At 46.0% G+C, this 17877-nt stretch overlaps 1 protein-coding gene across 1 annotated transcript in view; it reads right to left on the bottom strand.

Annotated features, from left to right (window-relative positions):
- The window catches only part of LOC104406334 (msx2-interacting protein-like), a gene marked incomplete at its 3' end in the record, with an annotated part of 20854 nt that extends 4750 nt beyond the window's left edge, over nt 1-16104 (bottom strand). Inside the window, 9 exon segments of the mRNA XM_010015281.1 lie at nt 1-1494; nt 1497-4981; nt 7407-7507; nt 9181-9294; nt 10470-10583; nt 11157-11282; nt 13581-13732; nt 14562-14762; nt 15946-16104. The exon segment at nt 1-1494 is cut by the window's left edge and continues 5 nt beyond it. Of these exon segments, the coding sequence (XP_010013583.1) occupies nt 1-1494; nt 1497-4981; nt 7407-7507; nt 9181-9294; nt 10470-10583; nt 11157-11282; nt 13581-13732; nt 14562-14595 (5620 nt within the window).
- Nucleotides 16105-17877: the final 1773 nt, after the last annotated feature.

Below are 17877 nucleotides of genomic sequence, written 5' to 3' on the forward strand. Positions count from 1 at the left end.
CAGGAAAACTTTCTGTCTCCCCAGAGATATCATTGATGATGGAGCCAATGGCTGCTGCCAGCTCCGTTTCACTGGCCTGATGCGCGGGTTTATCTCCCTCCTCCTCCTGACGAACTTCAGGCACATCTGCTGGTGGCTCTTTGTAGGCAGCAATGGACGGAGGAGTTTCAGTGAGCTTTGCGATGTTCTCCACAGCCTGCTCGAGTTCAATCTGTTTTGCCAACTGGGCAGCTTCAGGGGACGGCTTGGGTTCTCGGATCACCTCCTTCTCCGTTTCTGGGAATGAATCTTCTACCTCATTCTTAGCAAAATGAGGCGGCAAGATGTCGTCCTTTGGGGGGCTCTTCATTTTGGCCGGTGACACCGCCACTGGCTCTGCTTCCTCCTCAGTCGGCCGCAAGGCACCCTTGACTTCGTCCACGTTGAGGCGTATTTCCACGTTTTTGAGACACACAGATGCTTTATCTACAACGGTTTTGGTATTTTTATACCTTCCCCTTTTGGATTTCGTAACCTTTTCAGGCGCCGACTTCTTCTCAATGATCTCTACCGTGGGGATTTCTAGCTGGGTTTTCTCCACGTCCAGTTCTTTCCTGTCACGTTTCTGCTCACTCGCTGCCGGCTCTTTCTCAGTCACTTTTGCTTTATTGCTGTTGTCTCCAACACTTGATTCCTGACTGCTTCTTTCAGCGGCATCTTCAGATTCAGCCGATGTATCAGCTTTTGGTTCATTCTTCCCTTTCTTCCCCTGTTGGCTGGCTGCACCTGAGGAGTGACTGTGTGTTAGCTTCTGGGATCTAGGAGACCTCCAGCCTTCAGCAGGCTTAGGAGCTTCCACAGCATCTTTAGTTTCAGCCTCCTCCACCTCTTGCTGAACTGGTTCTGTCTTTATTGGAGAGATGTCTTCCTCTGGCTTACGGCGGGTTTTCGGAGGTCTTCCCCTCCTCGGGGTCGTAGGAACAGTTGTCGCTGTTTCCTGCGGTTCCTTTTCCCCTCTCTTCCTGGTGGATCGAGTGACCTCCACAGAGTCCTTCACCGGAGATGGGCCTTCGTTGTCCCCTGTGGTAGCATAGACTGACCTCACGTTTCGGCGCCTAGTCCGGCCTATAGGCAAGCTTGGCTCCACGTTTTCTGGCTCTGCAGCAGAACTTGGGGATTTAGCAGCATTCCTCGAAACCTTCTCGGCCTCCACTTTCAATTCAGAAAGCTTCTGCGTCTCCCCACGAGGCGAGCTCGACCTCTTGAGCTTTTCACGGTCAATCCTTTCACTCTTCCTCGTGACAGGCTTCTCCAGGACATTAGCTGCAGCCGACTGCACGGGAGTCTTGGAGCGTTTACTCTTGTAGGACTTCTTATCTTTTACCACAACTGGAGTTTCGACTTCCATATCATTGTCAGAAACAGGCGGCAGGACCTCGGCGGCCACCTCCACCTTCTGACTCACACCAGCGTCAGCGTTGGCAGAAGGTGGAGGATTTTCTTCTTTAGGTTCAGAACCAGCTTGGTCGGAGGTGGAATTAACTGGGCAGCTTCAGGTTCTGGATCTACACTGTCTGCTTGGGAATATGAAGATCCAGGTGTAGGAGGCTTGGTATCCAAGTATGAAGGGTGCTCTGTTGCCACAGCATCTTCCTCTGGTGCCAGGGTTGTAGCAACAACTTCTTTGCTGGCTTCTACGACTGGCAGGGGTTCCGTTTGCTCAGGTGGTTCTATTTTGACAGGAGCAGCAAGTTCAGGGAAAGGTTTTTGTTCCTCTGGTGCAGAAGCAGGTTCGGAGGCTTTTTCTTCTTTCACAGCAGCTGTTTCTACCACTACCTTTTCACTCACTGCCTTTTCAGAAGCAACTGGTGCTGGTTCCTGTGGTAGGACAGTGACCGAAGAGGGACCGACCACGGAGGGAGTTTTATGTTCCGGTTCTTTACTATCAGGAACAGTCTCTGGTGTTTTCGGACGGTTTTCTTTATCTTCCTGTTTTTCCACTTCTTTTGGTTTCTGATCTTTCTCCTTTTCTTTCTGCTGCATTCGTGTCAGTTCAATAAATCTACTGTGGAAGAGAACCACCGGCTCTTGCACCAAATCAGCTACGCTGTTGGTCCCATCGGAGGAGGACTGTCTCCCATACAATCTACCAGAGATGAAGTCAAGATCATCATCTTTTCTCTCTAGGTGCTGCAGGCGTTTGGAGTCCTGTTCAAAGATTGAACTATGCAAAAAACGAGAAGCAAACAGTTCCTGTCTCTCTTGTTCTTCCTCTTTATGATCTTCCTTCTTATCATCCAGTTTTCCACCTTCTGAATCAGTCCTGATTTTTTTCTTTTTCATATACCAAGATGGAATAGGTCTGGGAGCCGAGTCAACCTTCTCTTTGTCTTTATTGTTTCTAAAACTAGCAAATCTTGAATCCCAATCTAGAAAGGACCAGTTTTCTTCTCTGGAGGAAGAGAGAGATTTAGCTCTTTCAAGCAAGGCCTTGGTGTCTGGTGTGATTGTCTTGTCCAACGCAAAAGAGTAAAATTTGTTTCTTTCTAAAGAACTTGACAGTCTTTCCTCTCTTTCACGTAACTTCTCTTCTCTGTCCCTTAATAAAAAAGACAACCTGGAACTCTCTAACAAGGACGAGGCTTTTGGGGAATGGGGCTTGTTTTCACTGTCATCGTCTGAATCTGAAGGCACCTCCCCGGGCTCCAGGTCTCGGACGGAGCGCTTGCGTATGCTGTCTCTCTTGACGATGCTGCTTGGAAAGCTGATATCGACTCTCCCAGCCTCCTGCTTCACTTGTGTTTCCCACCTACTCGAGTCATCTTCAGAACTCAGTACAGAGAGTTTTATTTTAGCCATTTCTGCCATCTGCTCCCTTCTGCTGGAATCATAAGGATTGAATTTCAGCGAGTCCTCCCTCACAGTCATGCTGGAGTATGAAAGACCCTTTTCTTCTATTTTGGGTGACTCTTTGGTTTCCTTCAACGGCATTAGCCTCGGAGAATCGAGCGTGTCGTCATCTTCATGGAAAGGGAAGTGTCTGATACTAGGGGAACAGGATGTCCTCTCAGAGTCCTCACTCACCTGACGAGAACTTCTGTAGTTCCTCTCTCTTTTAGTGCTGATTTCAAAGTCAAACTGGTCAGTCTTTTTCCTTTTACTTGGCGGAGAGTCGTCGGTGACGTCTTGCGGTGGTTTTCCCACCTCGTGGACCAAGCTCCGTCTTTCATACTCATCCACATCTTTCTTTGGACTGCCGAACTTCTCGGACTTGGCGATCTCCATTTCCAGCTGCTGTTTCAACCTGCGACTCTGCTCCATTTGTTTCCTGTAGCTTTGTGTGTGGTCAATGTCAATGCCGATTTTCTCCTCTGTATCAGCTGACTGAGGTTTCTCTTGGCCAAGTTTATGGTCAGGTGTGTCTTCAGGAAGACTGGAGTAATTTTTCCTTGCTTCCTCCCTCTCTGTTCCTTGGTCATCTAGTAGCTGTACCTGCTTATGCTGGGGTTTTACTGGGTTCAGTTTTTTAGCAGAGAGCTCCTGAACCTCTGCTGGTTCATCGGCTGCTTCCATGAGCCTCGCTTGCAGATCCAGGGTGGGACGCATGCCAATCCCACCAACATTAAGAGTCTCCTGTATTTCTTTGGGACTGGTAACAGGAATAAGTCTTTCCAGTTTGAGTTTTTTAGATTCCCTTTTAAGCATCTCCTTCCGCACGGGTTTTCTCTCCAATTCTCCTTCCCTTAACATGGTTGTTTCTCTAGACGAAGCCGTTGCATCAAGCTGCTTCTTCAAAACCACACGTGCATCTTCCTCATCTTGGCTGCTTCTTTTTGCTTCCAGTTTTTGTCTGTCAGGCTTTGGATTTGCGTCAGCAAAACGTCTTTTACGAGCCTCCAACTTGTCTAAATCCACTGCATTGGCCCCCTCAGAAGTTTGCTCTGTCTTCAAGTGCTTTTTGGGTTTCAGTTTTCCCTCCTTATCCACCACTTCCACGTGACTGGCAAGGGCTTTCTCTTTTTGTACCTTGGTTCTGGCAGGCTCCAGTTTAGACTGATCAGACTTGGTTTGCTCAGCTTGAGATGTCTGTGTTTTCTGCTCAAGAAGCGGGGACTTCATAGTGTCGTTGTCAAGCTTTGCTCTCAGTTTCTCCAGAGCGGGCTGATCAATAACCTTCCCTTCCTTTTCTTTTACTCGGGTCAACACAACGCAGGGCATTAGTTCCAGGCGGTTTTTAGCTGTCCCTTCTTTGTCACCTCTCTCTTTACTCTGTTTACTGTTACCCTTCAGTTTTTCAGGGCTGGGCTCTCTCTCATTCTCTTGATCTGTTTCGGAAGACTGAGAGCTGGGCGAATGGATTTTTGCTTTCCGTTTTTGCTTATCAGTCTTTTCCTTTTCCAGTTTTTCCGGCTTTTCCTTCCTCACCAGCCGTTTCTCCTTGTCCACCCTCTCCTGGTCGAACACTCGCTCCTTCTCCGCTTTTTCGTTTTTTGTGTAACGTTCCACCCGGGCTTTGTCGAGTTTGTCGTATCGTGGAGGGGACAGAGAGCTGCAGCTGCCGCTGCGATCCGAGGACCTGCTGTAAATCCTCCTCTCCGAATCGCTCTGCAGCCGCTCCGACTGCGACGGGGACGCTCCGGGGCTCTGCGGGCGCCTGGAGTGCGTCGGACTCTGGCTCCGTTCAATGGGTCTCCGTTCGTGGTCTCTGTCCCGATCGGATTCGAACCGTTCCCTCTCCCGCTCTCTCTCCCGTTGCCTGTAACTGTACTCCCTTATGTCCTGCTCGTAAGGATCGCCCCTGTAATCCCTGTACTCGCGGGGGTCATCGTAGTAGCGTGGGTCATAGTAGTCTCCTTGGTAGGGATCCCACTCCGCGTAAAATTCTCGGCCTCGAGCTGGGTATTCTCGACGAGGATCTTCAGGATACGTCCCTGGAGTCCGAACAGTCTCGTAGTAAGTACGATCAGGGGCGTACTCGTAAGATCCTCTTCGCTCATCTCTGCTAAATATGAGAATAAACATGTTAGTTCTCCTCCTCAGCTGTGTTCTTTGCTATGCAGGGGAATCATTTTATGGCAGTTGCTTTGTATGGAGGCAATTCTGCAGAGTTGCACAGGGAGGTTTAACAACAACAAAGGAGTGTGCAGTGGATTAAATGCTTTGCGAGCTTATCAACTCACTGCTGCATTTCTGCCAAATTCAAATATCATGTTAAATTAAGGTAAAACCTGTGTCCCCATGTACAGTCCAGCACAGTGAAGACCATCCCCTCTCAAGAACCTGAAACCTCCCTCTGAAAAGTTGAGTCAAATCAAAATCCAAGGTTGGAAGCTCTCCATTACTAAGCAGTAAAGTGGTAATAAGGTTTCTTTAAAAACCCTAAACCCTGTAAATGAGCATTTAATTCCAAAACCAGCTCTTTCTCTGCGTGTGCTGTGCTGACATTGCCTATTTAGAGCAAGACCAACTCAACAAAAATGAGCTCAGGTGAATTCACGGGAAGCACTCAGCAAAATAACTCAAGCAATTAAGGTTATTACCTCAATACTTCCAACAGCAAAAATAAGCCATTTCTAACCCTGAACATGCCTCTCTGGCAGAGGGCTGGCAGCGAGCTGGTGCTCCACTTCTCCACCATTACAGAGGGGGTTGCACGCTGCTTCACACACGTTTACTTGGCTTCACAGTTTATGACTACATTAAAAGCTGACAGCTCCCAGGTGTTAAGAAAGGGACAAACTTGAAAAAAGAATGCTAAGAAACAAACCATGGAAGACGAAAGCCTCATTCTGCAAGCCAAGTGGGATGTTGTGAAAGGCAGCTGTGAAGTTAAAATGATTAATGATGGGGTTTGTTTAGGTTTTTGTGGTTTTTTTTCCCTTTGGGTCCCATTCAGACTGTCTACAATCACAACCTGAGAGAAGCTGGTTAGCCCAGATCACAGCGTCACTGCAAGGGAGCACCAGATGTGGAATGACAAGATCTTGACAATCTTTCCTCTCTTTCACGTAACAAGATCAAGCTCGCTCCATCACCCCAGGATTCATTATTCCTATGTATCTTGTAATGACTAGGTGAGCAGAGATCAGTGTTCTACTCAGAATTACTTCATAGCAGAAACAAGTCCAGCTGACCCTTGCGTGTTAGAAGACATCTGATAATGCACTTCTCTTTCCTGAATCTGGTGTAGCTCAGAGGAAATCATTACTGACTGCTTGCTGGTGCATCCCAACATCTGGCAAGGACTGGGGAACGCACACATTTATTTGCATTATGCAAATCCTGACTGCCAATTTCCAAATCCTTCTCACTTTTAAAACCAGCAATTTTGCATATAAGTCAGATCAATCTATTTTGCTGCAAAAACCCCACTGAATTTATCTGGCCCACAGGTATAATCAGTGCCGCAGACGCATGAAATGGTTTGGGTTGGAAAGAACCTTAAAGCTCCTCCAGTTCCAACCCCTGCCACGGGCACGGACACCTTCCACTAGAGCAGGTTGCTCCAAGCCCCTGTGTCCAACCTGGCCTTGAACACTGCCAGGGATGGGGCAGCCACAGCTTCTCTGGGCACCCTGTGCCAGCGCCTCAGCACCCTCACAGGGAAGACCTTCTGCCTCATGACTAATCTAAATCTACCCTCACGTCATGCTGGGCTTGTTCACAGGTAAAGCAGAACCCTAAGAACTAAACCAGCCCCTGAAGGTAATAAACCACAGATGTTCTATTCAGCCGCTGGAGAAAAATAAAGCACCAAATGGGGAGTGCTGCTGTGCCAGGCTGCTCCCAGCCAGGGACTGCAGAAGTAAGTGGCCTTGCAGGGGACACAACCCTTCAGCATGTGCAAAATTGCCAGACGCCACCACCAGCACAGAACACATCTGTCTTGTCAAAGAGCAGAAAAAATAGATAGAAAAATAAGTGCAGCCTCACCTGTATGTTATTACTTTACCAGGTTAACAAATTAAACTGTTGAAAAGGGGTAGGTGGAAGACCGAATTTCACTCTCTGCTCAACAGATGAGCAGCAGTAGTTTATCAGACTCTATATACACTGTTAACACACACGTTGCTCCTGAGGGTATGTACAGGAAGATCAACTGTTCTTCACGTTCCTGAGAAGTGATGAATGACTCACAACTGTGTCCTGGTGACCCATCACAGTAACTGGATGCTAAATATAGAGATCACAGCCAGAGCCAAAACCTCCACCTCAGTATGAATTTCAGTACCCACTACTCTGCAGCTGTGTGATCTCCTGCCTGCCTCTATCTCGCCCTTTCAGTCTGACCACCTAGATCTGTTTAAAAGTGTTGAAAAAGGTAAAAGACACTAAAAATATGCTGAAATCTTGTTAAACAGAAGTTTGACTGCACTTAAAGACGATGCTGGAAAGGAAAAGACCGTAATGAAGATGTTGACACATGCCTTCTTTCTGCCAGCATTTCATAAAAGTCTCTGATATCTTGACCCGTTTTCTCCATGGAATGATAAAATGCCAACTGACTTTCTCGATTTGCAAAATCCACCTGAAAAATAAAGGGTAAATCATGTTCAGTGAGAGAAACATCCCATTTTGGACAACATTTCACTGCCTACTGCAGCCTGAAGGTGGGAGCAGAACTGGGAAGTGGGGTAATATTTAACAAAACGTATGTCAAACGCTCCTCAGGAGTGGCCCTGCCCATCCCCATAAGTAAAGACCTTCCTCTCCTAACTCAGTGGGGCTGTGGGGAGCTTTGTAACTACCTCCTTACTGGGGTATGTTGTAGCTGCCACACCAGAAGCTTCTGTGCAGTAAAACAGCAGGAAAATACACATTATTATTGTGGTATTGACGCTTTCAATACTACGACTCCAATTACAGTTCCAAAGTCCTTGTTATTGTGGTATTGACGTTTTTAATACTACGCTTCAAATTACAGGTCCAAAGTCCCTTTTATCTCAAGGCAGCACTACTGCAGGTCAGCACTGACCTATTTCAGGCTCCATGCTATTTGCCCATGGTTACAGAGCTAGGCAAGAGCAGGGATGGGAAAGGAACCAAACCTCTTGAACTGCAGCTCCCTGTTCTATCTACTCGGAGTTGATGTTTTCTAGCCAACGGTGACAAGAAGCTAACAGCACAGCTGATGCAAAACATTCAGGATTAGAATGAATTTAGCAATGTGTATGCCACATAACACAGTATTTTTAACATTCTAGCTCCTTTGTTTTAAATCAGCCTGGACTCTCTGTAACCACAGCAGTGGAGCACAGGCATATGTGCATTAAGGGTGTTGCTTATTCTGAAGTCACTAAGTAGCAAGACCCACAAACACACGATGTGAAACTTCTGAACAACCACATGCCTTATTGCATATAAAGGCTCCTCATATTCAACTACCACGCTTAGAAGCTACAGTACATCTGACTCCTAGCCCCAAGGGGTGTGAGGCTGCTAAGTTAATACACAAAAGAGAGATCATGCTTGAAATCACTCTTTAGGAGAGAAGAAAGGAGGAGGAGGAAGGTAATTCAGAGGGTTGGCTGACACCTCACGTCCCCAGTTAGTGGAATTCATGGGACAGTCATAACAGGTATTACCACAGTCACCCAAATCCAAGACATCCCTGTAAATACGGAACACTGCTCCAGGGAAAAGGTACTTTCTACTTATTTTTTAAATAGTGTTTTTAATTATTACTGTTTTTAATCTGTTACAAGGAAGGAGCTGCCATCACAAGAGCAGACTGCATGCTCAGGTTGCTGTACCTACGATGGGCACGCAAGCCACCACGGGTCATCTTAGTCAGGTCAAGAGGCTGGACATCAGCATGGAGCAGTTGAGACTGGAGCAACTCACCCCCTCCAATTCCCCTTTTCTAACATGAAAATGGACAAAAGTTTGCCTTGGATTGGGGTAAATGTGGTAGTAACACGGACACCAACACTCAGGAGCTCAGAGAGACAAGTTCAGTGAAACAAACGGCAGAATACTGGAGAAGGCTTTATGTAAGTAACAGTTCAAGATCCCTGACATCTTGATAAGCCGAGTATAAAAAATAATTTAAGCCTCTGATGCCTGGGACACGTGTCCCACTAAGTATTCCTGTTGTCTGGCAGGCTGCAAATGCCAGCGTTTAAGGGGGAAGGCCTAAATGCAATTTGTTTCTCTCTTTTTTGTTTGGTTTGGGTTTGTTTTGGAGGTCATTCTGCACACCTTAATTTTATTCCCACCGATTTTCCTCCCCTTGGTCTCTTTTACAGCTGCTTGTGCATATTCAATCTCATTGTAGAGAACCAGGGCCATGCCTTTTAAGCGGTCAAACACCACCTGTAAAAAACAAAAAAACAAAACAAAAACCAAATAAGAGCCTCATCCACAGGACTTAATGTCAGTCCCAACAAAATCCTAAGTCATGAGGATACCAGTAAGGAGATAATTTTTTTAGCAAGATAAATTTTTTCCAGGCTTATCTGATGAGGCATATTGTAATGAAGAGACAATAAAAGGACACGGGACTGCTTTGAATTGTGGATATTGTGGCTTGAGGTATATTATGCCTTTATTTTGTTTTTCTGTATTTTACTTGTAACTTTCATCCTTTGGTGACTGAGTTTTGTAGTTTCACTTTGTTTAGTTTTAGGTTTTTTTAAAAATTTCCAATGTGCTTTAGGGGGGAAAAAAGGTAAAAGGAACATTTAATCCCAAAATGGAAACAGTTTTTGTCATCAGTCTGCAGTACCACTCGTCAGTTGTCCAATTTCCAAATATTAGCTTCCTTTACCAACATCAACTTGTTATTCAAGCAACAACAGCTACAATCAAGAATGTCAAAACTGCAACAGAAACCCACAAAAATCCTTTCAGGAGGCAAGACCCTGATCCTGTGAAGATTTATGCACGTTGCTTGGCTTTAAGCACATTAATGTCCAACAGATACACATGGGACAAGTCATGTGCTGAAGTTTAAGCACGTGTGTAAATCAGTGGCACCAACCACAGCAGGGCAGGTAACACATTCCCACTGCATAATATGGGCAGGGGACACCATCCTTGGCTTTCTCTCTTCTTGCAGGTACTCTTGTCAGTGGGACTATCCCAACTGCTTTCAACAAGTCATTTTTTGGCCTGATGAAGGGTAAAAAAAGGTCTTTATGTCTAATTATATCATTAGCACGAGTGTAACTATGGAATTCAACTCCTTCTGAAGCAATTTTGTTGGGGAGAGACTGTACTGCACAAGAGCAACAAATGGTTTCCAATACCTGTTATCTCGGCTCATTCAAAATCCTTTTGGTTGTTATTTTCCAAACACCAGAAGCAGCTGCTCCATGTGTTGGATCAACCTGATGCAAAGCTGCAGAGCCCCAAGAGCCAAATTACGCCCCAGAGAGAATTGCTCTACCTGAGCTATAAAGCCCTGGACAGTCGGGGTTGAAAGGACAGGATGTGAAGAAAGGAAGACAGTAACAACTTCAAACCACACGCCAAAGCCTCCCACCTACCTTCACCACAGGCCCGTATCTGCAGAAATGTCGGGTTAAATACTGATCTGTGACGTTGGTAGAAAGCCCATCTAACCACACGCAGTTTGTAGGCATGCTCTTCCCAAACCCCAGCTGAACAGAAAAGGGCAAAACTTCCATCAGTACAATTCACAAGAGTTAAAGTGACTGAACAGAACACACCTAATTATGTGCAGAAAAGTAAAGGCATTTGTATGGGTTTTCTGAAATTAGCATCTCGTGCAGGTGCAAGACAAAAATCAAATAGCAATTAATGAAAATAACTGTGCATGCTTAAACAAATACGGTGTTTGACAACATTCTGTTCTTCTGCAATTTGGATGTATCTGCAAAGTGACAGGTTGACAGCTCTGGGGACTGAGAGCCTCTGTTCATCGTCAGTACTGGAGCAGCTTCCCACTACAGCCTCGCCAGACACGGACCTTTGAGGCCAGGGAACGTCAGTCTCCAAAGTCTACTCAATCCTGGGCTCCTTGCTGGGGCAGCCAACAAAAATGCTGATTAATCCCAATTACGGTGGTGGTTGAAAGCATCACGCTCTGATCTGACCTGCTCATTAAAAACCATCTTCCCTCCATAAACTATGCTGCATAGGGAAACTATTATCCTGTGATGCTGTAAAGGAAAGGAACAAGAAGGATACAGCCCACGGGAGGATTTCTTTACCTTGAGCCGGTTATTTCCAAGATATTCCCCATCCATCTTCTTAATGGCTTTACACACACTTGCAATATCACAGTACTGCAGGAATGCATACTGAGGAACACCATTCACTTTCTTAATGTCGATATCCTGGGGAAAAAACACAAAACAGAACAATAGACAGTCAGCAAAAGGACATTCCACAGTGTCAGTCAGATCTAAGTGGACTTTTTCTAGAGACACATGGCACAGCAAGCACTCTTTAATTAATATTTTCTTCAGAGAGAGGATTTAAACAACAGTAGACAGTTAAAACTTCACCGTTCTGCTCCATCTCATTCAATGTCAAACCCAAATCCTTACTGAGCCAGGGAAAGCCCTTCGTAATGCAGGTTTAAATCCAACCCTGCAGAAGTTAAGCCTGACCTGATCAACAAACAGCAGCTTTATTTTGCTAATATTATGTCAACAGGAGACAACTCAGAATCAAAGAAATAGAGATTAATCTTCGCTCGTAAAGGCTCAAAACAACCTGCTCCGATCCTCAATCCTGAGCCAAGAGGCAAGTGGGATTCCTTTGCCAAATAAACATGATCCATCCTGTTCCTAGAAACAGAAAGCGGTGCTGGGCTCCTCTCCTGAACCAATGTGGCCGTGGCACTGACATAGCCAAGGCAGAAAAGATCCTCAGCTTCCACTGGTGCTGGTATTTGATCCCCAGCCACCACAGGCGCATCCAGAAGGAAGTGCAGTCACGAGGGAGCTACCAAAGCCTAATAAAGGCCGATCTGAATCGATTTAAAACCCAGCAAGCTTGGAGCTGACATTTGGTTAACATTCAAGCTCAGCACTAGTACTGGCACATGTACTGAAAGCATCGGAACAAACTCATGATATTATGATTCATTCTGAGCTGAAAATAGAAGGTGGAGTGTTCTGTTTTATTTGTTTAAAGAGCACAAGCTTCCTTTGTGAGCTCCATGCCAAGGCCAGCACATGGATTGAAACACAAACATTACCAACATCCAGGACAGATTAATTTCATGGTTAATGAATCTAGGAACAAGGCAGTAGTTTGATGTGGTCTCACCCAAGAGCACTTTATCTGGGAGAACAGAAGTAAACAGGGAGATTTACACAACTATTAAGACTTCTACAGCCCTGGCATAATGATTTAAGTGGAATTCTAGCAGAGGACTAAATTTCCAAGTCTCTGAAGTAGCACAATCTCAACCATGGCAAATTATATCTGACCACTCACCCTGGGCAAGCAAGTCCTTCTGACAGGTACATAAAATGTCATTACTTTGCTCCTCAGCCATCAGAAGGGTTGTAAAGCTGGTGCCTTCTGCACCTGAGCTTGCAAGTTCTGATGGAAACTGCTCGAGGCAGCACTGCTGCCCAGTTCTGAGCATCAATAATGCTGTCAGGATACAGTGTTTCTCAGAAAAGCCAATTTACAAGACAGTGCACTACTCCTGATAAGCATCTTTAACAGGAGAGAGTTTCTGGTTTAACATTAGAAAGGGTTTAAGCCACAAACACCGTGTGGATTCATAAATCAGTGCTCGTGTTGATGCAGCAGAGGCTCGATTCACAAGAGCTGCCAGACATCAAAAAATGTCAATCCTGTGCTTGTCCACCTCGTATGAGGAAGCACACACCCCCCTTGTGAGGGGAAGCCTGTATGTGAGACTGATACCTCAATGGTTACAGAAGTGTTCCAGAGCAGAGTAAGGCACAGCATGTCCATAAGCAGCCACAGCTATCAGTGAGCACATCAACTATTGGTGCTGAGGTCTGGATCCAATTAAAGTGACTGTGGGTAGCTGCTGCACATCTCTGGAAAATTTCCCTTCAATGCAACATTGGTAGGACTTGATAGAAAGTGAGAGGGAGGAGAAGGAGGAGAAGGAAGGGGTGACTGCTTCTCTCTCTCATTCAGATAGGCCTGCTCAGCAGAAACTCCAAATCCCACACATGTCATCACTAATCCATCCACCCTGTGCCTCTTCTGCCCTGCTGTTGGGACACAGACTGTGACAGCTCATAGCTGCTTCCACATGCAGCAACTAAACCCTCTGTTTCAGAGATCAACAGGAAACTTAAGACTTCATAGAGCTGAAGTGATTCAATGTGAAAATGACACCAGCTGTATTTTCACCCCAAATATCTCATTGGGCTTTTCTACAAACACTGCGCTAGCAGAAGACACGTCTTGTGAATGCTCCCAGGATTTAGTTATCCCCTCAACACGTGTGCTGAGATTTCACTCTAAATGCAAAGAAAAGCTTCCAGGTGTACTCCAGCAAGATGAACAACTCAGATCATCATATAAAAACTGATTGCTCTGTTGTTGACACTTGGATTTACCACTGTCTGGAGCATTTTACAGGTGTGTATGGGAAGAGCAGGCAATGCCCTGCAGAGCACAGAGGACTCACGTACCACTATCCCACCGAAGCGCTGGAAGATGTTGCGGAGGTCGTGGTAGGTGGTTGTTTTCTCCAGGTTGCCGATGAAGAGGGTTCTCGTTGCTTTTGGGTGAAACTCATCTATCCTCTCATCCAAAGGACGAAATTCATTCTCACTTTCTGTTTCTAGAAGCAAAAGAGAGCAAGACATTTGTAATGCAGGACGGGGTTTTCCATGTGGGTTTGGTTCATGCTGATTTGCTTGTTCAAGTCTACTTCCTGACGAGCAGATAGGATCTGAACCAGAATACCCCATGTCTCTGACAGAACTACGCAGTAAATACCCTGTGAACTGTTACTTATGTGCCATGTGAAATCTCTGCATTACACCACTGGGGAGTGCTGAGGAATCTGAGCACCCTGGGGCAAAAGGTGGCTTCATTCTCAAACTGCTTCCCCAGAAATTCACTCTTTTACATCAAGCATTAATGCTGGACTGCATGAATTCAAATAAGACCTCACTGTACTTGGGGAACAGCACATGGAAGAAGTTTGTTTTCACAGATCAATTTTTAAACAAGCAGTTGAAGGACAGACTGAAAACTTCACCACATGTTCAGTGCTGGAGTGTTCACTGGTTGGCTTTTTGGGCTATGCTGCCTTGGCCTCAAAACTGCAGCCATCATTAGCTGGTTTAATTAAAAGCAGAACAAAACAAGCCTGTGAGGACTCAGTGCTGTGCTTACACCACCCACTGGCTTCTGCTCTACTGACACATGGAAGATGAAGTTGTTTCTTCCAGTAGATCCACTATTTGAGAGGATGGCAGGTTTCCTTCTCTGAGGCTTAAGACTGGAACTCTCTCTTGTTTGACCCAAGAGCAGCCACTCCTCTTGCTCTGGTTTTGGTGTATTTTCCAGTTTCTTTAAAATCTGTTTCTGCTGCCTCTTTACAAGAGCCCATGAATGACCCCAGAGCAGCCACAAGCCCAGTGCAAGCAGGGCATGGACATTACCTGGTCCTATCCAGGCTGTGACTTCAATCTGCATGCCAAAGAAAAGTTTTCCTTTTGAGGCATTTAGTGCTTTTTCCTGGTCCTCCTGCTGCCGGAAGAACACCAGTCCATACCGCTCCTCAGAAGCCCCATGAATCTGCACCGACGTCACCTTTCCATACTTCTTGAATTCATGGAAAAGTCCATCTTTAAGGCTTGTATCTAAACCAACAAATAAACAAAGTTTTTACCATCTCAGCAGCACCACAGAAGACATGAAGAAATCTGATCTTCCTTCTGAAATGGGCCTTCACCCGGTTTAACCTGAACCTCAGCGTTCACAGAAGTGCCTTTGTAACTTTAGATACTCATCCTGACAACGTCAAAAGCTTCTGGCTGATCTTTCTCTCTGCCTTGATTTTTAAACCTAAGAAACCACAGACTCAAGGTTTTACATCTCCAAAGCTTGCAGTGTATGGCTATTACTTCTAAGAGATGCCCAATTCAAGACAAAGAAAAACTATACATTACTTCATTAATAATCCCACCACACAGATACTGCGTAGAGCAGCCTTCCAATGCTGGGATGAGGCACCTGGACTGGAGATGGAACCTCTACAGCATTCAGCTCAGTCAGTTCAGGAAGGTAACCAAGCAGATTGATCAGATTTTGCAAAGCCTGACTCACAGCCACACAACCTGCCTGGGATCTGCAGGGCACTGACCTCAGCCTTGTGCCACATGAAGGAGTAAGGCAGAAATAGAGTCTCTAGAAAGAATATTAACACTGTGGGGTTTGCTGCTCACAAAGTTCATGTGTATTATTTTAATTCAGCCAGTGGCTCCAGATGAATTATGTGACAACTGCTTTACAAGTGATCTCATGCTGGTTATTTCCATGGGATCCCTCCTACATCCAGCACAGGGAGCACAGAGTGATCATGTGCACTACTCAGCAAGTGGCTTATTACATTATTTACCATTCAGTGCCATTATGAGTATACTCATGGGGGTTTATGGCACTCAACACTGACAGAAAACCCTGAAGTTTTTAAAAGTGTAACTGAAAGAAGAAGAAGAAAAAATACTCATAAATAATTAAAACAGAAACCGAGGTGGGGGGAGGATAAATAGTCTGAGTTTTAAGTGAAAAATTTGAGTGCTTCAGGGTTTTCCCTGGGGAAATCCAAAGCACCAGTTCCAGCAGCTGGAAGGGCTCAAGCCCAGCGACTGGAGCTGGGACCTGCAGGATTCCTTCCCACAGATGGTCACTAATTAAGCAATTTTCCCACTGTCACACAAGCAGAGAGAGGATCCCAACAGTCAAAGACACACGATTTAACCCATCCCTACCCACTCCCTTTTCCTTTTTTCCCCCCCATTTCACTTTCCCGAATGCATTTACCTGTTGAGCGCACTGGAAGATTTTGCACCTTGATCCCAAAGCTTTTCCGGGGTTCATCTTTCTCCAGCGATGGAAGCAGCTGGGCTGCGGGTGCTGGGACTGCTGTGGACTGCACCGACCGTGCCGGGGACTCGTCGCTGGAGCTGCTGCTGGAGTCGCTGCTGTGGAGGGCACGAAGGGAGCGGCGTGAGTGCGCGGAGGCGCGAAGCGCCCGCAGGACACGGCGCCTCTGCTTAAAGAGCTTTCGCTCGCCCAAAGACCTTCCTCCCTCCTTTGCCTGCTGGAGAGAATCCCGTTTCCATAACACAGCCCGGTTATACAGAGGAATTCAGAGTCATTCCACAAATATTCTCCTACCGAGCCCTCAGAGGAGGCGCAGGGAAGCGGAGTATGGGTAAAATGTCAGAGAGATCCTGTTACGTGCCGTGACAATGGTAGAGATTTAATTAAGTGTAACACAATGTTGTATCAGCTTAGGAGCTGTGTGGGAAGGCTGGAAAGACACAGAGAGGGTACACACGGGTCTGATGAAGCCCAAAAATCCCTCCCAGTGCTCTCGTGTGTAAAGGACGAAATAGTATCGTGCTGTCAGGCGCCGCTGTCAATCCAAGAGTCGACCTCGGAGCTCTCCTCGTCGCCTCCTGTGTATCTTTAAGGAAAGATCTGTACTCCTGATACAAAAACCTTGTGTGAGAAAACCGTGGCAAGTTTCTGGGTCAACTGCTCCAGAATCATAGAATCAGAGACTGGTTTGGGTTGGAAAGGACCTTAAGATCATTCAGTTCCAACCCCCTGCCATTGGATAACCTGGGCAGATGAGTATGAACCAGCCAACACTATCTGCAGGCTCAGCCTCAGCGTTCAGCTCTGGGGTACAAAGAATTCAGACCCAAGAACATCTTTTATAAACAATAATTACAGCAGAAGAGGATTTGCATGTTAGATCATACAGGAATCAATCTATTCCACCGACTCTTGACGCTGCAGATCATTAGACGCTTCGCAGGAGAGCAAAGAAATACAGAGAATGATGTTATTAAAGCTTGCCCAGTGGGGACACGTCATCCTCCTTCAGTGGCTGATTCCTTCCCCGAGGCACGAGGGCTCATAACATGGCTAAAAATAATTGTGTCTGACATAACCCTGGAGACTCTCCTCCTCCATCACACGAGCAGCCTTCTAAAACATTCTGCTGGAATTTGAACTCGGATCCTGGCAGGGGGAGAGCTGCCACGTACAAAAATAACCCCTGCACTTGCACATTGCTGCTTGCCACTGGATTTCTGTGTTCCTCTACAGATCGTATCAGGATACGGAAACACAGGTTTATCTTTATCTTACCTTGATTATTTCAAGAGCTTCTTACCCTCTTTACATTAAACCACTTCACTTTTCCTATTCTTTTCTCAGGAAAACCATTTCAGGCTTCTAATCATTCTCCTGACTTGATTTTGTGATCTCTCTTCTACTACACCCCCTTTTTATGGGGGTACAGTTTAGGGCAGTGGCCACAGAAACATTTTTCTTTAAACATTCCAGGAAACTGTGGTTTTCCCCTGAACATCTTGGTGCAATGAGCACTGTGGCACATTACTAAAAGCCCCTGGGCTCTGTCTCCATTATATTTGGAGGCGCAGAAGAGAAGGGAATTTCTGTCCCAAAATACTTGCAAACAATTGAAGGAGGATCTAAAACCACACCAGACCAAAACAAAACAGGTCAAGAACCACAGACGTAATAATAAACATGAGAACCTCTCCTCCCATCTCACCCTCTCATTACAACCCTCCCATGCAGTTGACATCGAGCCGCTTCACACGTTGGTGCTTTTCCCACACACTCTCCTCCTACTCCTCCATCCCCAGAGGAGGAAGTTCAGTGTCGCTGGGGGAGAGGAGAGAAAATAAAGCTGAGCCAGAGGAGGAGTGAAAA

This window comes from Nestor notabilis, unplaced genomic scaffold (genome assembly GCF_000696875.1).
Source record: "Nestor notabilis isolate BGI_N333 unplaced genomic scaffold, ASM69687v1 scaffold21495, whole genome shotgun sequence".
Lineage (NCBI taxonomy): Eukaryota > Metazoa > Chordata > Aves > Psittaciformes > Psittacidae > Nestor > Nestor notabilis.